At 43.2% G+C, this 27,704-nt stretch overlaps 1 protein-coding gene across 2 annotated transcripts in view; it reads right to left on the reverse strand.

The window, feature by feature from the left end:
• Myb (MYB proto-oncogene, transcription factor) overlaps positions 1-16,039 on the reverse strand; it is a 34,880-nt gene extending 18,841 nt beyond the window's left edge. The window contains exons 1-10 of one of the 2 annotated variants that reach the window (XM_028777354.1): positions 15,751-16,039; positions 11,401-11,518; positions 9,704-9,775; positions 7,954-8,046; positions 7,560-7,780; positions 5,537-5,771; positions 4,242-4,322; positions 3,810-3,914; positions 1,817-2,071; positions 595-957 (exon numbers count right to left, since the gene is read on the reverse strand). In XM_028777354.1, coding sequence (XP_028633187.1) covers positions 595-957; positions 1,817-2,071; positions 3,810-3,914; positions 4,242-4,322; positions 5,537-5,771; positions 7,560-7,780; positions 7,954-8,046; positions 9,704-9,775; positions 11,401-11,518; positions 15,751-15,773 — 1,566 coding nt within the window. In that variant the 5' untranslated portion in view covers positions 15,774-16,039. The remainder of the gene's footprint in view (positions 1-594; positions 958-1,816; positions 2,072-3,809; positions 3,915-4,241; positions 4,323-5,536; positions 5,772-7,559; positions 7,781-7,953; positions 8,047-9,703; positions 9,776-11,400; positions 11,519-15,750) is intronic. The other variant, XM_028777355.1, reaches the window with a different exon arrangement.
• Between the last annotated feature and the right edge of the window lie 11,665 nt (positions 16,040-27,704).

The raw sequence follows: 27,704 nt of genomic DNA on the forward strand, positions 1-27,704 counted from the left end.
GAATATTCTTTAGCAAACAGTGCCCTAGTAAAATATCATAGCAAAATTTAAAAGACCCAATGTTGAAAATGTTAAATTATTTTGCGGAAGCATCTCTTTTTCATCGTGTCCGTAAACATTCCCACTTACAGAAGGGGCATAATGGTTTCGTTTTCTAGCTGTAATCCAAATGTTATGTAATCATAATTTAGTTCCCTCCTCCCCAGGGTCAGTAAATCACTTAGTAGTCAATGAACAAAGAGGCAGAAAACATGTTAAGGTTTGAAGAGGCAAGGATGACATGGGAGAAGAGGGAAGGAACGGAAATGTTAAGTTGTAGTGGAAAGGGAAATGGAAACACATCTCATGCAACTATCCATCCCTCTTTCAAAACACCAAGACTTCGAGAGAAAGAGATGCGACAAAATCACCAGTGGGCTTCAGCCAGCCCAAATGCTAGGAAGCCAGCCACCTTTACCCCAGTAAGATTCAACGCAGAATTAAATCCGCCAAGACGGCAGTCATTAGTCATTTGTTCAAAAGATTAGTTTCTAATTATTAAGGCTTGGGTGTCTGCTGAAAATTAGTAACAGCTGTGCAGAAATTGTGCTCTACCTGCGAGGGAGAGAAGGGTAGGCTTTTGACAGGGGAGCGCTTGGGAGTTGAGCTGATGACGTCAGCAAAGAGGGAGGAGCTAGAGTCTCCAGCAGCTAGGGGGCTGGCCTGGCCCCGCCTTTTTCGAAGGACGACCAGCGGAGCCGCGCTGTGCCTTGCAGGGGGTGAGGCTTTGGCTGGGCTGAGGGAAGCCTCCCTCAGCCCTTGCCTGGTCACCCTCAGGCTAGGCTCTCCTGCAGGTCTAGTCCCATGGCCCTCTCTTTGCTGAAGCTGGAAGGCTTTGCCTGTGTGCTGCTGGCTAGGTGAAAAAGCTGCCGCTTCTTCAGAGAATTCAAAACTGCTGAGGCCACACCATGAAGAATCCTGAAACAACGTGGGAGGCACAGAGCTCTGAGATGGTATGCATGTGACAGCGCCACCATCACCCGAACACAGTACTGAGTGATGGATGCTGCCTGCAAGAAACCGCTGGGCCTGCTTGCCTGCCTTCTAGCTTGGGGGATCACAGGAGCCCACGGGTTACCTTGCACATCTACTTTGGGGAGCTCAGGCACTCTCTTTTGCATGCAATTTAAAGCAAACAGAAAACCTTTCTAGATGATACATTGTGGCAATAGCTGGCCCTGCTCCATGTGTAGAAAATAAATGCTTTTTAACCAATCTGGAGGCCAAGAAAATGAACCGAGTGACTTCTGAACTCAAATTTGTTTCACTCAAGATAGTTTATTTCGGTGAACCTATGAGATTGTTAATCAGTGTTCAGCATTCTGTAGAGACACCTATGCCCTACCCTTGAACTGAAAGCTTAAGGCTACGAGAAAACAAAATCCAAATGTGCTGTCCCAAAATAGACAAAACAAAAAGCAAACAAAACCAAAACAGCAAAGGAATTTTTCTAGAGAATCACAAAGAAGTAAACAAAATACAAGAAATTCTGTAAAAAAATAGCTCAGATACAGCCCTCATTCTGAGCCCTCTGTGCTAAGTCAGAACTTCATTATTCACATTTGGAAGGGGAAAAAAATGGAAAGCTGCCTTTTGTGTGGGTAGCCTACAAATACAGACTGCTGAGAGAAATGGAATCGTCAAAACTGAAGGTCTTTTGCTTTACATGAATGTAGGCCCAAACCATATCTGCTATAGAAAATGGTAGTGATTTATGATGCACCAGTTCTCAATTCCTCTTCCAGAAACATTAACGTGCCTTAGCAATTCTACTTACAGAGTCTATAAACTGGAGTGTTTCTGCAAATTCTAAGAGGTTCTTAACATTGTCCAGAATGGTGCCCTGGTGGACGATCATGCACCTTGCTGGCGAGGCACTTTCTTCAGGTAGAGAGCCAGGATCTGCAGGCAGAGACGGAGTGGCATGGTGTTCTCCCAAACAGGAAACAGGTGGACTGTCTTCATGAGGTCTGGTCTGGTCCACAATGGAGGTGCTGTGCCACCCAGGGTAGCTGCAAGTATGGTTCTGTGTCTGAGGAAGAGGGTGTGTAGAAATAAGGATGGGGAGAAGAAAGGAAGAAGAAACTTAGCAACAATGTTGCACAAGGTATCAGATGCTGTTGGAGACAAGATAAAAAGTGGTTGCTTCATCCAAAACTCAGGCCTGCCAGACAGTTGTCAAGATGTTTCCTTTTTGACAGCTTTGCAATAGCTCTCAATTAATACCTACAGGATTGCTTCAGTTGCTATGATTTTAGTCAAATGTTAAACCTTGGGACTGCTGCAGTATACAAGTTTTAAGTGTCCTAGAAATCCATTGGAGTTTAAGTTGCAGATGGCTCCTGATTGCTATGACTTAAGAAGGCCCTATTTGCATGTTAAGCCATTGAAAGGATTCAATGGTTAAAATTGCTTTTATCTGTACATATTCTGTTGCTTCTACTTTTTTTTTTTTCAAGGCTATAGACTACACTGATGCAAGGTAGGGCTGCAGAGTATATGTGGTTAGGAAAGTAGATCAAGTTAACAGAAGTCCCCTTACAGCGGGACCATGCAAGAGGAGAAATTGCAAAATAGTAACTAAAGTTCAAAAGTGGTTGAACTAGCACAAGCACATTATTTCATTATTTAACAACAGCAACAACAGAGGATGTTTCACCTGAAGAGTGCCTAGTGAGTATCACTCCTCACATACTTCTTGGCTAAACTACCAAATCTCCAAAGTGCAAGCTGCTTTCTCAGTTAGCTGCCCGTTCCAGGATTCAGAAATGGTCCACAGGAGGGCTAGAGCTGCACCTCGGGGGCAGTGTGCTATGTAGAGTGTGTGAGACCCTAGGCTCAATTGTCACTACAAAAAAGGAAGGGAAGCCGGTTTGGGAGATGTCTCAGTCTAAAAGGTGACTGCCATACAAAGAGAAGAACCTGGGTTTGGTCCCCAGGCACCCATAGCTGTTCAAGTTTGTACGCCCAACACTGGAGAGGTAGAGACAGTGGCCATTAAGCCCAGCCAAATAGACAAGCTCCAGGTTTCATGAGACCCTGTTTCAAAATATAAGCTGGATGGCTAGCAAGATGACTAGGCAGTTCAAAAAGAATTTGATCCCCGGAGCCCATGGTAGAAGGAAAGAACTAATTCTGGAAAGTTGTCCTCTTACCTCTAAGTGCACATAGCATGTGTATACATGCAGATGCAACTACAGTTGCATTTTTAATGTGGAGATCTATCAAGAAAAACACTTGATATCAACCTCTCTGGCCTGGATACATGTATGTACATATGTCTGCATGTATATGTGCACACACTTATGGGAACATGTATGTGTTTACACAAGACATTATCACTACTAATTGGTGAGCTTTCATACATGCAAACAAAAGATAGCCAACATTTAAAAACCACATATATAATAAATACACTTCAAATGGAATTTGAGGTTATAAGATATATAAATACAGGCTACAAAGATAACAGTAAAAGAATCAAACAAACAAATAAAGCATGGACATAAAGCTCTGTGCTTCATTGAAATGTAGATGCTGATGGTCACAAGTGGGTACTATGGTCCTATTATAAAACAGACAACGAATTCCAGTTCAGTTAATGCACATTCTGAGACTAACAGACTTTTATCAGTTATCAGTAGCAGTTTCTGGTGTTTGAGCATTGTTAGCAGATACACAGAACTTGGATGAGACAATCGTTAGAACAGGAGACACAGGAGAGAGAAGAGTACTGAGCAAAGCTGCCCATCCCAAGGTAACAGTCTTACTGGTAATGCCTGCTGTCCCTTTAGTTCATTCTCTGTTGACATCAGGAGCAACTCCAGTTCCTTTATTCGCTTTTCTTTCTCAGGGTCTTCATCATTATAGTGTCTCTAGAGTTTCAAGTGAAGCAGAGAAAGACAAGGTCTGAGTCCAGAGAGCTTCCATGTGGATCACCCCACAGAACTCACCACTACCTGCTCAAAGTGATATGGGACTTAAGGCAACAAGGGGTAAAGCAGAGGCTAGGGCACATGCTCACGGACTCATGAGAAAATTCCAGAAGCCACCAAGGTAAAGGCTAGCCCAAAGTAGGTTGGCAAAACTGTTAGCTTTTCTTTCTATTACAAGGTATAAAATACGTGTGTATGTAGAAAAAAAGTGTTCTTTAAAAGTGGTGCCTCGCTCAGCTAATGGGTTTGCCCGTCAGATGATCTCACCTGGATGGCTGCAGCAGCTGGCTGAGGGACATTGACTATATTTACATGCAACGCGACAGGGTATGGAACGTGACTGGAGATCTAGACCAGAAAAGCAAAACAAAGATGAAGTCATTCCTACTTAACAAGTGTTTTGGGAGACTCAACTCTCTAAAGTTTTGCTCTGGGACTGAGAGAAAAAGTACTTGCTTGATAAAATTCACAGAATGACTAAAAAAACAAAACAAACAAAACAAAACAAAACAAAACTTCTCTAACTTGACAGTTAGCCAGATATTTAAAATTAGCTAACTAGTTCAAGAAACATAGGGAGAGAGGCCCACACTGTCTGTCTATCCCAATAGAAAACATTCCGCAATCAGAAAGGAACAATGGGAAAATGTTCATGGATGGGTGAAAGATTTGTCACCAGGGGTACTCTTCTTAGAATAATGTTCCATTTTAATAAAAAGCATAGAAGCTTTTATGATAATTCATTCACTGGAGACCTTTCTGGAAATTCTGTAGTCAAGTCTAAGAAACAGATAGAGCCAAGTGAAAGCTACTCATGAATATGTTTTACATAACATTTGCATATGATCTCCGTGATTCTTGGGTGAGTTTTGTCATTTTTTTTTTATCATCGGCTCTATGATAAGCTCTTCTTCATATTCTCCTCTTTAGACTTTGTTCCCATGTACTGTAAGAGATTTCTTTCGCTAGATATGAATGTCTAGAAATGAGGAAAAAGTGATACCGACCCAAGTGAGGAGAAAGGGAAACATCACCGAATTAATACCACAGTACTGCCCTTGACTATGAGTAAGAAAGTAAACATTTACTGGGTGTATACATCAATTCGTTTTCTTCAGATCATTGACAGAATTGAACTTATAATCTTCCTTCATATTTCAGTGTTTAGGTATCTCTTCTTTATGACTTTAAATGTAATATTTACATCAATTTTTCCAAGAAGGCTATTGGACTATGCATCTATCTTTGTCCGCCTACTCTTAAGACTTAGCAATATGCAAGTACATTTATATTCAAAAACTATCTTTAAATCAGGTTTGGAGCAGAAAACTAGAAACAAACGACTTTGATTTCTATTCAGCACTACTTCTATGTGATGGACAAACTACTTCTCATGCTTGTTTCCAGAAACATAAGTCAAGTGTATCTTCCCCTTATCTCCCACAGTGTGTCTAGCTGAAGGCCGTCTGTGACCATGCAAAGCAAAGACTGTAAAGTATTTTTATGACTCGGGCTGACATAACCACCTCTTTCCTCCCTCTATGTTCTTGGGAGTGGCTTACGTTTTGTGCTTCGGCGATGTGGTAATAGGGATATTCGCTGTTGACTGAGGACTGGCCAGTTGGAGAGAGCTGAGACGGAGATGAGGCATGAGCAAACCCCATCAAATGATTGTTCTTCTGGAAGCTAGTGGCCACTGGTGTCTGGCTGGCTTTGGAAGGCTCCTGCAGGTAGCCTTCCTGTTCCACCTTGCGCCGCATGGTGGAATTCCAGTGGTTTTTGATAGCATTATCAGTCCTGGGTAGAACCGTACCACATACAAACTTTATAAAACTTTTAACCAGATTACAGTCAATTGACAGAAAACTGTTTCTTAAGAAAAACCTTTAATTTCTGAGGTTTCACTTTTATTTTCTCTTTTTGATTACTGTGGTCCCACTAACTTTTTCTTTCCTCTTTTTAATGTCTTCATCTTTTCTACTTTGCCGCCTAACTGAAAATCCACAGAGTTCTTTTGCTCATGTGATTTGGGATATATTGAGTTTCCCGCAAATGATATTTTATCATTTTGACTCCTTGATAAAGCCATGGGTTCTCAGTATTCATGAGCCACTGGACTTTAATAGAACTCAGAGTTCCAGCTGTTATAATGTCCTTACATTGTTGCTTAGTGGCATTGATACACCAACAGCAGGGTCTTAGCCAAGCTTGGGAACAGCAATGACAAAGCCTCAGTACCTACTCTTTACCTCTCATAACTCTAAGCACAAAGTGTGAGTCAAAAACCCCTCTCCCCCTTTGGAAGCTACTCCAGACAAAGGGGAGCATGTGTAATGCAACAGTATTCTCCACCCTCCCCAAGACCCCACACAAGAACACTAGCCCCAGGATATTTTGTTTCTTTTGGGAATAGGGGGTGTTTTCCTAAGACTGGGTAGCAGTAGTCTGGCTGGCCTTGAATTCCAGATGGTTCTGCGTCTACCTCCTGAATGCCGGGATTCCAGGCATGTGCTATCTCTTTCAACTCCCTAGTGCAGCTTCAAATTGCAAGGTGCTTTCATGAAACTCTTTCCATTTCCAGGAAATGTTTCTCAGCTAAAAAAAAAAAAATTAAGTAAAAATATTTTTACTATTTCCATGGGGGTGGGGAAATGTGTGTTTAAAAAAAGAGGAAGTTCAGTTGCCCCTTAGTCTTTAGAAAAGTCAACAGTATATCCTCTGAGGCCACATGGGAGGAAGGACCTCCTTTGACCAGATCCATGGCTTCTTAAAGCTCTCAAGTCACAAGGGAGGTGCCCTACTGGTGCGACACTTAGGAAATACTAGATAAGCCATCCCCGAAAAAAAAATCCTTTCCCCACTTTAGAGTTAAGAGGCTTGAGAATAAAAATACTTTTAGTATTTTTATTTTAAAATTTATAGTAAATGTATTTATCAAAATAGAAAAAAATCAATCATGTAAATGAAAGTGGGTCAAAGGTGAGTTTTCATAATTATCCTACACAAAGGTATCATTTCCCACCTTGTTCTGTAAAATGAAGATGTTACATTGAAATTAGCTTAAAGAAAATGAAGTTGTCATGATAATTCTAGACATACAACCTTTTTTTAGTTACAGGAAGAAAAAAAAAAAAACAGCAATCAAATGGTGAATGAGGTGAATGTAGCTGTTTGGAAAATGGAACTTGTTAAAGTGTCGGCACAGCGATCACTGACCCGGCTGGATGGCTGCAGCCCAAAAGCACTCTGTGTGTCTGCCCTCCCTTCTAGACATGTGGAGTGCTTTAGCCTATGGAATACCTTACATTCATTTTACTTGATCCTAACATTAGCTCATGAAATCTGCTATTTCACCAATGGAGGAAAGACGGTCAAGGAAAGCTAAAAGTCTTGGCCAGAGGCTCGACACTGAGGTGGCAGTAGCAACGTCCAATGGAACAAACTCTGCCACCTCTAAAAGCCAATGATTCTGGTTTATCTGACAAAATGCTTTAATTGCTAGAATGTAATTCATTCACACACATAGAGTGTTTAGAGACCATCACCTGGTTCTTCCCAATCAATATACTGTTGATCAAGTATTACCGTCCAGGCAGCAGCTTTGCGATTTCTGCCCATCTGTTTCCCAGCCTCTTGTGTGCCTGGTAAATGATTCTGTCTTCCTCTTCTGTCCAGGAGGTTTTCTTAACTTCTGGATTCAAATGGTTGTGCCACCTCTCCCGACATTGTTTTCCAATTCTCCCTTTTAAGTGCTTGGCAATAACAGACCAACGCTTCGGACCGTATTTCTGGACGAGCTCTATCACCTTCGGATAAACAGAAAAATAATCTGTTTTAATGTTACGGAAAGAGTCAGCGTCATCAAGATTCAATGATACAAGATCTTCAGAATACAACTGCAATTGCTTCCACGGGGTGAGAACCCGGTTTTAAGAATACTCTTCACTTCAAGTCACACATCTATGGAGCATGGGCTTACTCTCTGATCTTCTTCTTTGGTCCAGGGACCTTTGATGAGCTCAGGGTTCAGCACTTTCTGCCACCGGTGTTGGCACTGCACATCCGTCCGGTTCTAGACAAAGTACACAGCGTTGCGAAGATAAGACGTGAAGAACACATGAAGACTTTGTTCAATAGGGATTACATGTGGATGGCACATGGTGCAAACATCTAAGAACATTTAGGGGTGTGTACAGAAAGCCCACCTATCTATCCCACAGTGCTCACAGACTAGAGAATATATATCCAAGTTGCATCTAAGATTGGAGTCTGACAGGAATAGTCTGTCACGTGCATAGTAGGAGCATCATATTACACACATATACGCCAGCATGACTTAACCTTAACCTCAGTCTGTGGTTTGTACCTCTGTGGCTTAAGATGTGTTAGAGATTCTACAATGCCAGACCTCAATAAAAATCCATCCTAAAGAACTGAAGTGCCTCCTTTCAAACTTCTCAGTATGTTCAGGACCACAAGCACTTATATTTAGAAGGAGTGAAAATAATAAAACATTCTCAATTTATTAGACATTATAATCTTAGAAGAAGAAAGATGGACATGTAACTGATTACCACAGAAGGCTGAATTTATCTGTAAGAGGAGACCTAAGTCAAGTGCTGTTGGGGTGAGGAGAAAAGGACCCCTTAAGATGAGGCTTTACGTCCTTCAGAGGCATTCAAGAGCTCGTGACACAGCCTTTGGAGGCTGCTCAGGACTTTTAACTGGAGAAGCAAGAGAGAACATTCTGCGGGGTGAAATCAGAAGGAAGAAAAGCTCAGAGGAGAAAAAGCAGAAATGAACACAGCCAAACCTGCTTGTGGGGAGGAAGCAGGAAACAGAGCGGGCAGAGGAGGGAGAACAGCGGGACTCTAAGGAGGGAGACTGGGCCAGGTCAAGGCAGCTCACTCACTGTGTGAGAATCTGTGTCCCAATGCTGGGATTTTGTTGTTTTTATTGGTGCAGGAGACCAAACCTGGGGACTCAGATGCCCTAGGCAAGCAGAGCAGTTAGGAATAGCTGCCATTTAGGAAGCTCCCTCAGCTAACAGTGTTTGAAACTGGTGGAAAGCTGAAAGAGTACACATGGAAAAGCCAAGTAGGAAACTGCTGTATAGAGAGAGCAGGGCAGCTGCCCTGTGAGCAGACCATAGGAATGAAGCAGTTGAGAAGGACTGTAAAGAAATCCTAGGCTCCGGCTTATCATTGAGATGGAGGCTCAAAGGGTATAAGTCAAAAGGCACTCTAGAATTTTGAACCCACATGCCAAAATTAGGTTGTTGATGAGAATGGGGAATTTAGAAGCTAACTTGGAGGAAATGATAAGTTTAAAATTCTATCCTATAACAACCTATCAGAACGTCAACTTATATTATCAAGGTCTTTTAAAACAAAACAAGGAGCAATTGTTGAAAAAAATCAAGATCTCTTGATAGTCACTCTAGAAACCTCAATTACATGTTGCGTAGTCAGGTATAAAAATTAGGGGTGGGTCTCTTCCTCTTACCTCTACATGAACAAATACATAGTATTTTCATAAACTCTCCTAGAATTTCTTAAATTCAGTTGAAATTTTCCATTCTCAAGAAAGAAAGAAAGAGAGGGGGGGGGAGGAAGGGGGGGAGGGAGGGAGGGAGGGAGGGAGGAAGGAAGGAAGGAAGGAAGGAAGGAAGGAAGGTAGGAAGGAAGAAAGGAGAGGAGGAAGGAAAGGGCAGTGAGCATCTAACTCACGGGCAGGTAATTGGCGATGACTTTCCAGTCGTCTGTTCCATTCTGTTCCACCAGCTTTTTCAGCTTCTCATCCTAAGACAATGTAAAGACAATCCTAGGACATCAGTTGTTTACTGAATAGCTCTGTCCAAGTTTAATGAATAAAAGAACCAACCTCATGATCCAGGATGGGGAGGAGGGGGATGGAGAGGGGAATGGAGGGGGGTGGGGGGATGGAGGGAGGGCTTTCGAAACCACTCAAATAAAGCCAATACTAATGTAATGTACTAAGCATAGATTTATTCATAGGCACACTAAAGTTTTTACTTTGACACAGCTGTTGAGTAGTTATATAAACAGATTTCTATTGTCATTTATTAAATAGGAATGGTAGTATCAACACTGTTATCTGGAGATTACACAATAACATTATGTAAAACAGTGAAGCCTGGCATGTGTTAGTGTTTAATAGATGCTGACACTTACTGAAAGGGGGAAAATGAATTCCAGTGTTAAACTTAGTCACCATTCAACCCAGAAAAAGATAGGACCATGGATGAGACAATTTCCCATTGGTTCATCCTTCTTCATAGGCAAAGCATAAGAGACTAGGCATATTTATCTCGAAGGTGTACTTAATGCAGTAAAGTAAGTAAGGTTCTGTATCAATATGTTCAGAGTTTATGAATAGCCAAATCTGTCAGAACACAAAAGACATTCTCATGCTGGTTCCATCAGCTTATACTCTCACTGACATGCTAGTTCATGCACACCTTTGTAAACACAGTCTTCATAGGTTTCTGCAAAGGTACCGTTTACACATAATGACAACACAGACAGAATCTGGGAATCCATAGTTAACAATAGTCAACTTCTGTATTCCAAGGGGGCATCCATGTGCCTGACCCTGATAGACAGCACACCCATTCCCTAAGTGCCTCCCTGGAGTCCTTCCAACTGTTCTCAGGAGCTTTTCAGCACAGTCAGTGTCATAGTTGTAAAGAAGGAAGAACCCTTTTTTCATACATTAATTATTTTGCTCTAGAAAGTAGTGGGCATATCTTCGCCTGTTACTGGCTGTCTTCAGAATAATTTTTCATGGACATAGGTCTGTGAAATATCATTATGTAAAGAATATGTGATGAATATATTATAACACAATGAGTTTTATGACTGCATGAGCTTAGAAAATAGCAGTGCATTAATTTATTCAGAGAATATTTACTATGATCCTACATTGTAGCAAATACTTTTGGGTTCGAGGAACACAAAGATGAAGAGACACGTTAGTCCTAACCTTCAAAAAATTTGCAGTGTGTTGGGAAAGACATACATGTAACAACACCAGTAAAGCCAAACATGTGCCCAGTGGCATGGGACCACAGGAGGGTGCATCCAGCCTTAAAGATGGCAGCCAGTAATAGTTTCACAGAAGAAATAATGCGTAAAGATGCAATGAAAACGTGTAAGGAGTAGTGAGACTCCAGAATGAGAAATAGACAGGCAAACTCTAAAGGAAAAAGGAGAGAGCATTCGAGGACCAATAAACGGGTTGGTAACAGAAAGCAGAACAAACATATTGGGAGAGGAAAGGGTGAGCATTCTGTACAGTATGCCAAGATAACCTCATCAAGAGGCTTCAGATGAGCACATGTAGCTTAGTGGAAATTACAGTTTTCAACATATTTTCCCTACGTTTTAATAAAATGATAAGTTACCTCTTCCCTGGTCCACCTAGTTTTCCCCAAGTGACGCTTTCCAGATTTGGGCAGCAGCCCATCGTAGTCATGGTCACACATCTCAATGTCTTCATCATCTTCATCGCTACTGTATATGCTGCAGAAATAAGAATAGACACACATGGGCCGAAAGCATCGGATCTAAACTCCTGGATTATGAAACACACACAGAAACTCTTCAGCAAGCTTGTTAAAAGTCTATAGAGACAAAACCTTGCGAGCTTGCGCAATGAGGTTTTTCGGCATTCTGTTGCTGTAGTGTTTGTAAACTGGTTTTGCTGTTACTAGTATCCACAGAGACACTAGGAGCCCTGGCATTTTCTACTGCTCTGCATGTTTGAACCTGTTACTGTTAGATCAGTGACAAGTTACACATCTGGCAAACTCCCAACCAATCGACACTTGAGTTTAAAAGTCAATGTTAAGGACTATGAGAAGAACAAGAAGCCATGTCCTTTCTATAAGTACACTCTCAAAGTCTTTGGCATATGGCAAATCATTTCAATAATTTCTGAACACAACAGACCAACAAGTATGTCTCAACAGTGCTGGTAGTCTGTTAAAATAAAAAAAAACAAAACAGAATATATTCAAAAGCATAGTTGTGATCATCTCCTAAAGACCATGATGCTAGGGAAAAAGAATAATCAAAAAACGTTTCAAGACCTGGGAAAGGGTACAGCCCTCAAACTGTCTTGTGATTAACATAAAGAGCAAACCATTCAAAACTCAAGGTCTGCTCTACCCAAGCTGTGCTTGTGTTTACAAAGCTGTCTCCAGAGTAACTGATCACATTACCAGGGCACTGAATCCCACTTACTCTTGTTTTCTCTGTCTCTGACTGAATGGAGTCTAAAATATCTTACAATGTATCTAATTAAAAACCAAGGGGTTCCCCCAGATGAAATCTACAGGTTAAAAAAAATTGACTGTTTTCAAAACAGCCTTTTCTTTTACTGGGTTGAGTAACAGTGTGAATTTTTATGGTAGCTGAAGGAACTCCAAACTTATCAATCATGAATTGAACAGAGTAATTCTGTAGTTTAGTTTTTGCTATCATTCTCTATAAAACTTAAAATATGAAGAATTATACAGTGAATAACTTCACTAAAATTCACCATTGTAAAACTGAAAACCCCATTAAATCCAGACCAGTAAAATGATATGACAACATCATCATGAAAATTATTTTTAAAAAGCCAACTTACATTCATAATAGGCTTTGTCTTCCCGAACTAACTCACTAAATGTCTATTTCTAGCCCCCTAAAAGTTAAGCAAACGTGTTTACCAAACACTGGGATTTTCATCATCTAAAACTATTATTCTGAGCAGCAAACTGAAGAAACCATGAAGTTCAGGCTTCATGGGGACAGGATGTGATCTAACCTTAAAATAACACCACCAAAAAGAAAAAAAAATCCCAGTAAACTTTATTCATGATCTGCAATAATTTTTTTCCACTTAGTGTAAATCCTTTCAACCAAGAGCAGTTTTGTTTCCTACAGTAAGCAGGAGGCAGTAAATAACTTCTGAGCAATAATAATTACAAATTTCTCCTTAATATAGAACACAGTGTTATGAAGGAAAAAAGTTATGAGCCAAGAACTGTAAATCAGCGTCTTTGGGTGACAATTCCCTTTTGAGTGAAGGAACTTGGGAAAGTTTTCAGGATGAAGCATCCCTTTGTGAAGTATCAGGGATACCAAGAAAGCCAACTGGACCTGAGAGTGGAGCCACCGATTTAACTCATTAGATTCGCCTGCTAGGCTTGTCCAGATCTGGAGGTGTCACTTTCAGCACAGTGGACATTTTCCAAACAAATAATTAGCTTTTTTCCTCTAGTCAAAACTTAATCTAAAAACAAGCAACATCCTCAGTCGCCCAAAGGGGGCAGTCGACAGTCAGGTGAGGGAGAACTAGGCTCACACAGGACCAGGGGGTCTAGAAACAAAGCTCTACCAGTTCTAGTCCTCGACGAACCTAGTTATTTGATTTGGTCAAATCTCCCTCCCTCTCGGGGATCCCATCTTATACATTAGGGCGGGGATTCTATTTATAAGGTACTTTCCAGAGCGCATGCCTCCACTGTCTTCCGTGCCTCTTAAACAGCAAGCCCTGGTCAGATGTGCAAAGCCAAAGTCTTGGGGTGAAATATGGCGTGTGACTCCTGCAGATCTTGAAGGGCTATGGGAGGCAGCTGGGCGAGCCCAGGATGCTGTCAGCTTTGGCAAGGGGCTTGCCTTTGAGCTTTGCATGCAATTTCCTTGCTCTAAAATGACCTGGTCGCCTCGGTAGCATGATTAATTTCGACAAAGGACCTGAAATAACTTTTCCTTTATCTGCTCCGACAAGATCTCAGACCCAACAGTCAAAGGACTTTCAAAGGCTGATTTCAAGCTAGATGCTCTGACTGCTCCACCTGCGAGAGCCGGTGTGGTTACAAGAGTACAACTATGAATGTTAAATTCTATCAAGGAAACAAACCGTGCAAAGAAACGAAAAAGAACACCGGGGGGGGGGGGTTGGAAGAGGGAGGGGGGCGGGAGGAAGTGTCTGTGGCCGCTACGTGATTCTAGAAAAGGGGTTCAGACTCATTTCGCTGACCTGGTTAATAATCCCTGCCGAGTTGACGCTCGCCCTGCCAGAAACGGCTCTGAGCCCGCAGCCGGGTTTCTCTTCCCCCTGAGTCAAGTTCAAGGCTCCCGCCCCTCCCCGCCGCCTCTGTTCCAGGCTACCTGGGAGCCACAGGGAACCTGCGCGGCCACGCCCCGTGCAGACTGAACCTTGGGGCGGCCAGCCCGGGCAGCACCTCCTCGGAGCACCCCTTCCTAACTCCCTCCTCCTGCTGCAGGTTTCAGCTTTCTGCAGAACAGGTGACCCGGGCGCTGGCGGTTTAGGTCCCAAAAGCGAAAGGCGAAACCTCTTAAAGGTTGGCACTTAGGCCGGGGCGGCGGGCCCCGGGGCCAGGCACTAGGAGCCAAGATCCAAGGTCTCCCCAGTTCACCCCCTTCTTGTTCCGATGCCCAGCGGTTGCCGCTCCCCGCCTGGCCCATCCCGAGGGTGCGCTGTAGGGCCCACGCCCACGCTCCTGCAACTTCCCAGAGCCCGCGCCCTGCAGGGCCAGTACCTGATGGCTCAGGAAAAAAAAATTAAGTTTAGGGAAAATCAAACCACGGGTATAAAGGCTGGTGCAGATAGACTTTGTCTCCGCGGACTTTTTTTTTTTTTCCAGAATCTTCCTTAGCGTCCTGCGGTGGCTTTGCCAGAGGCGGGCTACCTAAGGCAGCTGGAGCAGAGTGCCGGGAGCAGAGGCGACCTCAGCTGCGTCCACGTGTACGCGGCCCAGAAGAAGAGCCGCGACATCGCCCCGGGTGCGCTGCAGCTGCCTTGGGTGCCGCAGGCCTCCAACACTTTGCGCCCAGTGGCGACCGCCACCGAGCTAACTCCCGCATCCGTTGCTCTCTGGGAGCCCCGGCGTGTCGCCCGGAAATCCCGAGGCCGGCCGGACTTGAGCGGCCAGCAAATGACAGTTCCGACGAGCTCTCTCTCTTTCGGATCCCTCTTCTCAAAGGTGGGGCCAAAATGGAAAGAGAGTACACACATCATCTCGGCCGGTGCGGTGACATGTGCGACGCGCGCGCATGCAATGTTTGCAATAGAAATAAAAGTTTCTCTCAGAACAAGTACAAGAATCCTCAAAAAAAAAAAAAACCCAAAAAAACAAAAACAAAAAACCAGGGTTTAAAACAATCTGAAAACCCATTTTTTACCCCTAAAATCTTTGCAGCTGCCTGCCTGTCAGCTGATACCTCTGTCGCCTCCATAATGAATGAATGAAATTTAAATAAACTACTTGCAGCCACTAACAATCCTATATCTGCCATATGCTCTTCAAGTGCAAACACACCTCGATGCATGCAGCAATTAGGCTGCGACTCCCTCGCCGACACTCGGGGACATCAAGCCAAACACCTGGTGGGCTCCTCGAGTCTGATGGAACCGTTCAGTCCTTTGCTGAAAAGTGCCGACCCCCCCTCCCGCCCCCGCCACCAAAGAGAAATGTATCCCCTAACAACTTGAAAAAAATAAAGAAAGAAAGAAAAGGAAAAGGAAAAGAAAAGAAAAAACGAGCCTCTGGGCATGCTTCCCACAGTACTCATGCGCTTCTCATAGAGTTTTCCATTCATCCTTTTCCAGAGTGGTTTCTGCCACCAAGGTATCCGCTGACAGCTCCGCAAACCAACAGAGAAGGCATTCCCACCTGCTCCCGGATGCCTGGATCCCCGCGCGCTCTAGCCCGAGGCCACCCGCCCAGGCTCCTCATTACCTATGCCGGGGTCTCCGGGCCATGGCGAGGCGGGCCGGGGCTCCGCCAAGAGCCCCGGGGACCGCACCGGTTGCCGCCTCCCGCTGCCCTCCGCCTTGCCTGCGTCCTCCCCCGGCTGTGCAGCGGCGCTCTGCACCGCCGGGGCGAAGTTTCTCCGGAGAAAGGGGAGGAGAAGGAGGTCACCGAGAAGGAGGAGGAGAAGGAGGAGAAGGAGGAGGAGGAAACAGGTTGATATTAAAGTGTAACTCTGTAAACAGATGCCATCAAACAAAGAGGTTTGGACACTCCCCCTCCCGCCAAATCTGGCGCCCCTGCAGTGCGCACGCGCCCTGCCCGCCGCCTCCGCGGTCGCCGGAGCTGCAGCCCGCCTGGCCGCCGCTCCCATTCGCCTCTCGCGCCGCGGAGCTGCTGCTGGCGCGCAGCGAGGCTGGGACGGCGGGCGGGCGGGGAGCCCGGGCTGGGGAGGGGCGGCCGGGGCCCCGGAGGCGCCTTTTCCTGCACAAACCCCGCTCCTTGGCCGGGGTGGCGCCGGCTCACACCGGGTTCGGCTGTGGCCGCTTTCAGGGATACGGCAGCCGTACCGCGGTCTCGCCGCTCCGTAGGCTCCGGAACTCCCGAACCCCAAACAGCAGCGCTTCCACTCAAGGGGACCTCGATGGGAGCGGGGGACACTCTTGCCTTCAGGGTTTCAACTGCGCCTGGACCCCGACGTACCCGGGAGCAGAGAGGGTGTGGGGTGACTGGTTGAATAGAGTGTGAGCATACTTCCCCCAACGATTTTTTTTGAGGGGGGGACTAGGTCCAGTTTTTCTTGTTTTAGTTTTAAAGGGACGTCTTTAAGTCACTAAAAAGCGACAAAGGATACTTTAGTAGTCAGCCCTGTGGCAACAGCCTTTGAGAGATAAAGCCCAGGGCTCATTTTTCTCTCCCTCTCCTAGATCCTGCAACCCACACGCCACCGGCGTTTTGTCACAAGCCCTTCCTCCCTCACTTAGCCGCACGCCCAGCCCACCCACCCCAAGGCAGTGCCCACCACGCATCGCTGCCACTGCAGAGTCCGCTCGGGTCCTGCATCAAACACCTGCTGGACAAATCCACTGGATCCCAAACAAACAGCCCCTAGCAATTCTCAGGAATCCCCACTTATGCACACCTGATTTAAAAAAAAAAAAAGGCCAAAACAGTGGTTCTCAATCTGTGGGTCCCGACCCACGCAGGCCGATCAATTGGTTCAGTTATCCTGCATATTTAGTATGTCCAATAGCTACATTATGATTCATGAGTAGCAAAATTATAGTTATAAAATGCTGACAAATAATTTTATCTTGGGGAACTGTATTAAAGGATCGCAGCATTAGGACGGCTGAGAACCATTGAGCTAAACCGTAAGGAGCCTGTTGGGTGTAATTTGAAAAGTTTATCAGCCACAAGTCCGCGAAGATATCCCTGTTACTTTAGCTAAAGGCTCCCAAAGGAGCAATGTGCTTAGTGCTGAATTTATAAGGATTGGCGAATGGGGGATTTCAGGGGACTTTTAGTGTTACTTCTGTTTATAAATCAGTACCCTTGGGGATTTTTCTTTTCATTCTCAATACACACCAATTTATTTTGCCTTTAATCTTTTAGGAGTTCAAGACTTGTGCTGACTGGGTGTGTGAGTGTCCCAAGTGCTTTAGGGGTTCAAACATAGCTCAGAAAGCTTTTTTTTCTTACTAAAAAAGCATGTTCTTACTGAAATGAGTCATAATTTTATTAAATTGTTGAAGCAAGCTGGGTTTCAAGACTTTATCTGGTGTTTGAAACATTGCTTCTTAAAATTAGCTGTATAGTTTAATCTTCATGAAAACATTTCAGACCATGCTCCTAAGGTTCTACAATAGCTTCTTCAAGAGAGAAGAAAGCAGAAAGTCATTGTGAGACGCTTTTGCATGGTTACAAGTCTTTGCAGCTTAATACACATTTGAAGCCAATACTTGTGTGTAGAGTCTGAAATGAACCTTCTGTGCTCCAACAAAAAGTATGTACAAGTCTATGACAAACATCTAAGAAGGACTCACTCCTAAAGGGACTGCAGTCTGTCTGGTTGTTACTCTATGTATCTAAATGGAAGGATTTCCATTCCTGAGCTTCTTGAGTCCTTGCTAAGGTGATTGATTTCACAGCCTTCTTCAAAGTGTTCTTAAGAAGTACAACCATATTTTATGATTCTTAAAAAAAAGAAAAAGAAGCCGGGCAGTGGTGGTGCACGCCTTTAATCCCAGCACTTGGGAGGCAGAGGCAGGCGGATTTCTGAATTCAAGGCCAGCCTGGTCTACAGAGTGAGTTCCAGGACAGCCAGGGCTACACAGAGAAACCCTGTCTCGAAAAACCTAAAAAGAAAAAAGAAAGAAAGAAAGAAAGAAAGAAAGAAAGAAAGAAAGAAAGAAAGAAAAAGGAAAAACTTTTAAGTAGAAAAATACTTATTTCATCATTTCTTTAATGGTTTTGTACATTGTACATGGTTTGGGAATTCATAATATTCTTATTCCCCCAAGTATTTTACTGTATAGTCTTACATTTCCCTCCTGTGTCAAAGTAATAAGTGTGGAGGACATGCATAATCCAATAAAAATATGGCACTGTCGTTTTACTATCATTGGTGGTTGCTACCTTAAGCTACGGAAGGAAAATAACTAAATGTCACTATCAAAATTCCTGTCTGGGTGAAAGCGTATTTCTAAAGATGTTTCAGAATGCATATTGTGGCTGTGTTTGCACTTTTTCTCTCCATGCGTAAGTATGGTAAATGCATTTTTGATAATGACTTTATGCATTTTGTCACTGTCAGTTTTTATTTTTATTTTTTTAATATTTATTTATTTATTTAGTTATTTAGTTATTTATTTTTGGTTTTTCGAGACAGGGTTTCTCTGTGTAGCCCTGGCTGTCCTGGAACTCACTCTGTAGACCAGGCTAGCCTCGACTCTCGAACTCAGAAATCCACCTGCCTCTGCCTCCCAAGTGCTGGGATTAAAGGCGTGCGCCACCACCGCCTGGCAGTTTTTATTTCTTTATGTTTATAATTTCCTAAGTCAGATATTTTCTCTGTGGCAGGAATAGATGCAGCTTTTGGTTGGGACGTACTGCACAGGGAAGAGAATGTTTCTGTAAAGGACGAGATCTTAGAAGGAAATGTCTATGGTTTGATGGTTATACTGTATATTTCTCCCTTATTCTGCCTTCTCCTCTTCCTCTCCAAAACCCTCGTAATGTGCAACAAAACAAAACCTTTTTAAAAATACTGAATGCTTGTTGTCCTCTGCGGTTGTGCTGATCCTCCGTCTTGAATGGGCATCAGGGTCACTGGACACACCCAAGAAAACTCACAGTTCTCGCCTGTCCCACAACTCCTGTTTCACGGTTTGGGATGGCACCAGATAACCCACATTTTAACAAGTGTCCAAATGCTGTCCCTGGGAGAAATCTCAGGACCACTTATGACAATCTTGGCTGTTTCCATACACTCATTTCTTTTTTGCTAGATTTATTCCATAGCCTTTCCTGTCTCCTGGGCCCAGTGTTCCTGGTCTCCATAGCTCAAAGTCAGTCATCTTCACAGTAAAGTTAGTGTCAGTGACCAAGAAGGCTGTGACAACCTGTTTGGCTTCCCATGGTGGTGAACTTCAGCTTCTTATCTGAAACACAAAGGAAAAGGAATCTCTGGTCCCTTGCAGGCCACTGCGGTTTTCCCTCTCATAAGAACAAGCTTCGGAAGCATTTTTACTTTCCTCTTGACATTGGAGGAAGGCTAAAGGAAGAAATGCCTAGAAAAGACCTGAGTCCCTGGTGCTTTGCTTCCGATCTTTAATAACTCCAATCAACATCTCAAAGACGAATATTATCAATGTTAGTTACAGCCCTGGGTCCAGGGGTTCTATGTCTCTACCACCCACATTTTCCACCCCCTCAACTCAATTTGACTCACAGCATTAAAAGAGAAATAATTACAGTAAATACCAAATGGTTAAAGTACAGACAATTCTTGGTCCTGTCAGTTAATGAAGAGCAGCTGTGGCATATATAATTGAAATCCATAGGTTTGAGATAAACCTCATGTTGACTCCCAGCAAACCTTTTAATCTTAACATTGAAGGGAGCACTGCCGTAGCGTGGTATAGAGCCTCCAGAGAGGGCGGTGGCCAAGTGCATTGTTATCCTTAAATTACAGAATTAGATGTATTTTGATTGTTTCTACTGTTTTGGTTGGCTTATTGTCCTCTTTTGGATCAGCTGACTGGCCTCTTTCAGGCTCTTTCCACTCCAATCTATTTGACAAATGTGTTAAACCAACATTCAGACATTCTAATAATATAGCACAGTTCTAATAATATAGCTTGTCCATTCAGAACACACACAAAGAGTCACAAGGGACTGAAGGACAGCTCCATGTTCTCTAAGCTTGGAGCCTGCCCTGTGATTTATGATTAAATTCTGTCTAAATCACCCTCCCTTCTTCTGGTTTCCTAGAAAGACTCGAATCTTTGATTCAAGACTCAGTTCAAGCATGAATGAAAACAATGTGTGTTGCTTGTTATGGGTCATGTCAATCAATGGAATTAGAGAATGTGGCATACATAGAGCCTTTAAGAGTCAGAAACTCAGTGAATCATAGACCGGACCTCAAGAGAAATGGTATCATTAGGAGAAGAGACTTGTGTGCTAGGAGTGGCAAAGAGGAAAGCATTTTAGATTTCAGTCTCTGGAGTTTGTGGTTTGTCCAGCAGGCAGTAGAAACTCAAGCCTGTGCTGGAGAGGATGAACCAGGACAGGACTGTGTTGGAGTTCAATCTCAGCAGGGAGTTGTCAGACACAATCATTTAAGAAAGTAGAGTGTAAGTCTGGAGTGCATCTCAATGAAAACTACTTGTCCACCATGTCGGCAGCCCTAGGCCAGATGCCTACACAGAAAGAAATCAGTAAAGACCTTAGAAGTAAATGTAGCTTAAGATAACATTCAACAGTCACCATTTTCAAATTTACTGCATTTTCTTCTGATGCACTTCTATGATGGCAATAGTACACAACATGCCGTCTCTTTCTAATTTCATATTTAGCATATTGTCTTAGCTTGAAGTTGACTATGGCTTACTTGCACCACAGGAAGTAGTAGCACATTCTACAGGTAGGGCTGCTTCCTGTGGAAAAGTCATCATTTGTTAAACAAGCCCTTAGCTCACTAATGCTGGTTTTAGGAGTTTGTTGGTATGAAGGTGACAATTACTTCCTATCACAAACTTGCTAATATGCAAACCATACAGAGAGATGGCAAGGGGAAGTCTTAGAGAATATGTAGAAGGTTTACAGAGGGGCAGGAATAGAGGCTAGGTGAGTATAGATATGCAGATTGCATGGAACTGGGGAGGGGGTCGAACCCAGGACTTTGTGCATACGAAGATGTGTACTATCTCTGAGCTACAGCCCCAGCTGGGAACTTCTCATTTAATACCGTTTTGTTGACTGATTTTAGACGACTTAACAAATAAGTTTTGAAGAAAAAAAATTATTGGGCAGCAGCTTTTAAACATGTTTAATCGTTTCTTAAGAAACACATCTTGGGTTGCTGCAGTAGTTACCACTTTTACAAAAGTTCTCAGCATCCATATTGGATTGACTCATGACTGCCTGCAATGGCAACCTCAGGGTAACTCATTCCCTCTAATGGAACCCCTAGTCACCTGTACACACATCCCCATATACCCACAGGTGCACACATGAGCACACCTGCACGCGTGCACACACACACACACACACACACACACACACACACACACATAAAATATTTTTTTTAAAAAGAAAAAAAGCAAACCCCTTATCTCCTACCTCATAGGCACACGCACTTAAAAATAGTGTGTGTTTGTTCTGTGGCCCCTAAGTGAAATGCATGTTTTACAAAACAGGGTGTACACAAGCTGAACAGATAGCATTTTGATTAACTCATATAATCCAACAATCTTGAGTTCAAGACTGGCCTGGGTAACTTAGTGAGTGCCAGGTCAGCTGAAGCTGTGTTTAGAGGTTATGTCTCAAAAACCGAAACAAAACAGAATGAATCAAGACAAGAAAAAACAAAAGCCATGCTTATTCCTACCAACAGGGATTCTTCTGTCTATATATGTACTTTAGGAGCCCTAAATTGCTTTGTGCCCTATTTACAGAGGGCAAACCCTAGTTCAAAAAGCATGGAACAGATGACAATGGAGGCAATGCTCTTTCTCTTTTGATAAATCTGCTTTGCAAAATCACCAAGTCCTAAAATAGGAGAGAGAGAAGAGAGAGGTTGCCTCTGTAAAGTGAATTTTGGGACTTGCTCAGAGCTTTGAAAGATGGGCTTGGGAAAAACTTGGTGATTTTGACACTTTTTTCCTCCATGATAGAGTCTTATCACTGCAGAGGTGGAAGTCAAATCCCTTCTGCCATAAGTCACTTTTGATCATGCTGTCTTGTCTCTGTACCAGCAAGGTGACTAGTCATGCAGTAGTAAAAGTGTCTCTAGTCTTTCCCGTTCTCCCTATGAAACACGCAGGCCTTCCTTGCACCTTTGTGTACCTGACCATGTTCCCATAGCTCCTATCACTGATAAACACATGTAGAGTATGCACTCAACACTACACTCTGTGCCAGCCATGCACTTTCAAAAAGAAAGAAACAAGCCTCTAGTTATATGATTCACACACATACCCACATGTACACGTGCACGTATACATACACACATGACACATGTATATGCACACACATGCACACATATACATGAATATACACATACATGCACAGACACAATACACAGACACACATATATGCACATGCATGCACATGCATGCAGAACACATATACGTGCATGCACACACACACACACACACACACACGACCTCTTTTCCATCCCTGAACTGCCTCCTAATTACTCCCCACCCTATGGCCTCTCTCTCTTTGCCATCCAGTCCACATCCCACCACTTGATGAATCTCATTATAAGCACTTTCAGTAACTTAGTCATCTGGGTAAAGACCTATAACTGGCTCCCTAATGTTAACAAGATAAGATCTGAACTCCTTAACTTGGCATTCCCAGTCTTGAGTTTGCTTGGCCTCCATGCCTACACAACCTTACCCCCAGGGGTGATGATATGTAATTATTGGGATGGCTCATGCTTCAGCCTATCAAATGGGGTTTAGCCGTGGACAGCCTGCAAAGCTTCTCTGGGGACACTGGCAGAATGCCATTTTGCCTCACAACCAACTTATCTTGCAGCCTTAACTCCCCCCAATGTGTCTGCAGCCCCTTATCAAAACAAATAAAAAAAATCCTTGGCACTCTGAGGCCTGAGTGCTTACAGCATGCCTCCAGCTGGAAATGCCTGTCCTCTACCTCTCAGCTTATGTAAGTGCTGGCCATCTAAGACCTAGAGCAACTTAGAGGAGGCTGTTTCGGCAGGGGGAGTCCACAGTGGTAACTGGAGGCCAAAGCAGGAAGCCCAGTGATCACATCTTCAAGTGGAGACACAAAGAAGAGAGAACAAACTAGAACTGGCAAGAGACTATAAACTCTCCAAGCCCACCCCTAGCAGGTGTACTTCCTCCAGCAAGTCTATACCTCCTAAAGGTTCCATATCCTCTCCAAACAATGCCACCAACTGGGGACAAAGTGTTCAAATATCTCAGCCTGTGGAAGACATTGCTCATTCAAGCCCTCATGTTCCCTGAACATGGTGTTACTCCTGAAGCCTTCCTTGGATTCTGGAATTCACAGTTGAGCCTTGAATTTGAGTACTAGACTAATCCTACCCCATTTGAGACAGTGTCCATATAGCCCAGACTGGCCTCAATCACTCTGTGAAGCCAAAGACGACCTTGGATTTCTGATCTTCTGGCCTCTACCTCCCAAGTGTTCAGATACAGACACGCCTTACAATGCCTGGTTTATGCTGCTCTGGGGATGCAGCCCAAGGCTCAGTGCATGCTGGGAAAGCACTCTACCACCTAAGTCACATCCCCAGCCTTCTTAACCTCCTTGTGAGTCTGTTTATTTACTTCTCTACTTATTTTTATAAGTGTTCTTTGTCAACATCCTCAGGAGTCTTACTGTAAGCTGGATGGCAGGAATTATCCTACATAAATCTTTCTACACACTTAGCTTCTCAAATGTGAGCACAGAAATGTTTGTTGAGCTGTTGACAATTGTTTGGGAACTAGTTGGGACTGATTTCATATTTGTTTATTTTAAACATACTTCTTTAAAGGATTTTATTTCATTTTTAACTTTTATTGTTATAAATTTTTCGAGATTTTTATTGTTTTGTTTCATTTTATTATTTAATTTTATGTGTGATAGTGGTTTGTCTGAATGTGTATATGTGTATCACATCTATGTCTGGTGTCTGTGGAGGTCAGAAGAGGGTGTCAGATTCCCTTGAGCCTGAGTCCTCTGAAAGAGCAACAAGTGTTTTCAGCTTCTGAGCCAACTCTCTAGCCTCTCATTTTTACTCTTTAATTATGCACATGCCTGTGTGTCTATGTGGGAGTGTGTGCAACTGAGTGCAGTCACCTGTGGAGGACAGAAGATGGTTGGATACCTTGGAGCTGGAGTAATAGGCAGTTGTGAAACAGTTGACATAGCTGCTGGGAACCGAACTCAGGTCCTCAGTGAAAGGAGTACATACTCTTAACCTCCGAGCATACTCTTAACCTCCGAGCGGTCTGTGCAATCCTATTTAAAACATAACAATGCCTTACTTTTGAATGTTACACTTTGCAACAAGTTTGGGTATATATTATCTCATCTAATTCTTCAGGCCCCACCTCTCCCATCTATCCCTTTCCCCTCTGGCTTGCTTTGGCGCTTGTAGTTAAACCCAGGGCATTCTACATTCTAGGCAAGAGCTCTACCCCTGAGCTACAGCCTAGCCCGCCATTGCAATTATTATTTTTCTGTTTCATACATTGTTACTGAGTTGAGAAAGATGAGGGGGGTTTTCTTGATCGCCCAGATGACTAATGGCTGCGCTAATGTGTAACCCTTGACGTTTTAATCCTAAATCCTAGCTCTATTCACTGCTCCATGGGAGCCTCCAGAGTTTACTTCCTTGTCTATGTATTCTTGTAGTTTCTCTCAAACTGCAGGACCCACCGATGGCCATGCTGCTGTCCTTGGCAGAAGGTTGGTAGGCTTGCAGGGTGCACAGCACCACGCTGAGCTAAGGGACGCTGCTTTGCCTCTCAGCTGTCTATAGGGCTCTGCCCTTTTGGCCGTGTGGCTCAGAAAGGGTTTTCTTTTAAGCATATTGTTTGTCATATTCTGTTTCTGAACGTTGGTCCCCCTCCTTCTCTATGCGGCATTTGATCTCTGTCATTTATTATAGCATTTCTTTATGTAATGTTGAGTTTACTGTGATGTAAACTCAAGGGCCTGTTCATTTGAAGCTAGTTATGAAAATTGATATGGGAATAAATGTTTGATTTTAACAACCTAAGAAAGGTTTCTTAGTTGTTCTAAAAATCCCTTTGGTAACCTTGCATGCTTCCTAATTACTAGTTTGTCCTAACTGCTGTGGGCTCTACCGCTGTTCCTCCTCCTCTTCATTCAAAGTCTTAGAAACACGATGGTTTTTAACTCAAACAGTTCAAGAAGAAAGGAAGTTATTATGTATACTTTGGACCCTTCACATTAAGTAAATGACATAATTTAAATGTGAGCCCTGTTAGAACAAGGTGCACCATCATGCTGAACTTAAATTTATTTAGTAGAAACATAAAAATCTGTGAACACATAAAGCTAATACTGCAAAGTTCTGATGTGTGTACATGTTACATTGTGATGCGTGTACATGCTACATCGGTTTACTAAGTAACAAAAGTGGTACAAATTTAATAAAAATAGCCAGCTTATGAAAACTTGTTTCTAAAATTATCTTGTTTAGCAAGTACTTATGTTAAGTGTAAGAGTTTATGTTAAGCAAACATTTTACTTTCATAAGTAAAATAAGCCTTTAAAGAAACTATTAAAGCCCATACAATCCTTTGCATGAAAACATAGAGAAAATTCTGAGGTCCTAACTCTCTGGGCAGGGGAGAGACAACCTGATTCTGTTTTAGCTCAGCCTGACAGACGCTTTGCCATGGAAAGGCAGCATTTTGCTTGAAAACTTTTCCTCAGGCAAGATGAGCAGTGGAGTCAGGAGAAGTCCCAGAGCTCCCAGGTCAGGTGGCCTGGTGTATGTAGCAGTGAGCAACAGAAGGAGAAACTTTGTCTCAAACAAGGTGGAAGGCACTCCAACCCCAGAGGGAGGTCCAGCCACTGCCACACATGTTACACATGCACTTACACACACTGACACACATAGATACATGCCTGAATAAAAATAAAAATGGAGAAATCTTTTGATATTTTCTTTTATTTCAAATAACAGAGCTTAATGATACCCCCTTGAACATTAGAGAACAAGGTATAAATAACACTTACTATTTTTTTTTAAAAAAAGACAATGACTTTTAGCATTACATTATTACTGCCTCTCTTTCCTTGTAGCCCAGGCTGACCACAAACTCCCCATCCTGTTGCCTCAGTCTGCCTAGTCCTGAGATTACAGATGTACACCACTATGCCATGCTACATTCTTTTTAATCAACAACTTGACATATAGGAAGTAGGAGTTGCTAAGTTTAAAAGGATGGGAGCAAACACTCTTACTGTAATGTACTTAAAGATACTTTCAACAGGTATAGGTGGGAATTCTTATGCTGATAGTGTTGGCTGAGATTCTCAATGCAGTAAATAGGCTTTTGCCAAAGAAATCTAAACATGAGATGGAGTTTGTGAGTGCAAAAGCTGGTAGTTTGATTTTTGCGTCATATTATCTCTTTGTTGGTCATTTTTCAGACTATTAGGAGCTCTTGCATAGATGACTCATTGAGCAGAACTTGCCAAATAAAGTTTTGAAATTACAGCAGGCTGGCTTGTAGATATGCTCTCTGAGCAGTGGCAGTACCACCCCTTAGTAGGAACTTGGAGCCACCCTAAACTCTCTCTGCTCCAACATTTAATCAATGACAAAGTCCTGCTAAGTTTATTCCTTTAAACTTTATCTAGTTGTGTCCCTCTTTTTTGTCCCCTATATCAACTCTTCCAAACTATAGTCTTCCCACCTTCCTGATGCTGAGCTAGTTCTCTCAAAAAATCCTTCTCTTAACCATTGACACACAGGAAAGGTCCTAAGCAGGCCCAGGCATAACACCCAAGGTTCTTAGAACCTTGCTTGCAGATGACTCTTGACCAGAACATCAAGTTCATCTGGGAATTTTCCAAACACACAAACCTCTTCTGTTACCTCTGCCGATTCTTCACCTTAGCTATCAGTCTCTATATGGCTGTAAAGAGGAAAGAGCTTAACTACTTTCTTTACATCCAAGATTCTTCAAAATCTCATATCATGCGTGCATAAGTGCCAAACCAACACTAAGGACCGCCCCCCCCCAATGCCATAAAGCTCTGTACCCAGGCACTTGCTTGTTTTGTATTTGTTAGTTTGTTTGTCTGAAATGGATCTGTCTCTGTAGTTCAGCCTGGCCCCTAACATTGAACTCAACTCCAGATCTCTCTGCTTCAGGTTCTTGAGTGCTGTGAGTTAAAGACATGCCTTGCTATGTCCTGCTTACCTTGCTCATCTGGGTCCATCTGCCATTAGTGACTAATTTCTGCTTATTGCACTGGTCTCAACTAGAGGCCTGCTGCTCAAAATTCCTTCTTTGAAGACAAAGTAAGTTCTTTAGTGACTGGAAGAATACGAGCTTCATGTCCAATGTGTCCTTGATATCTCTCTCTGTCTCTGTCTCTCTGTCTCTGTCTCTCTCTGTGTGTCTCTCTCTGTCTCTCTCTCTCTCTCTCTCTCTCTCTCTCTCTCTCTCTCTCTCTCTCTCTCTCTCTCT

This window comes from Grammomys surdaster, unplaced genomic scaffold (assembly GCF_004785775.1).
Source record: "Grammomys surdaster isolate TR1022 unplaced genomic scaffold, NIH_TR_1.0 280, whole genome shotgun sequence".
Taxonomy (NCBI): domain Eukaryota; kingdom Metazoa; phylum Chordata; class Mammalia; order Rodentia; family Muridae; genus Grammomys; species Grammomys surdaster.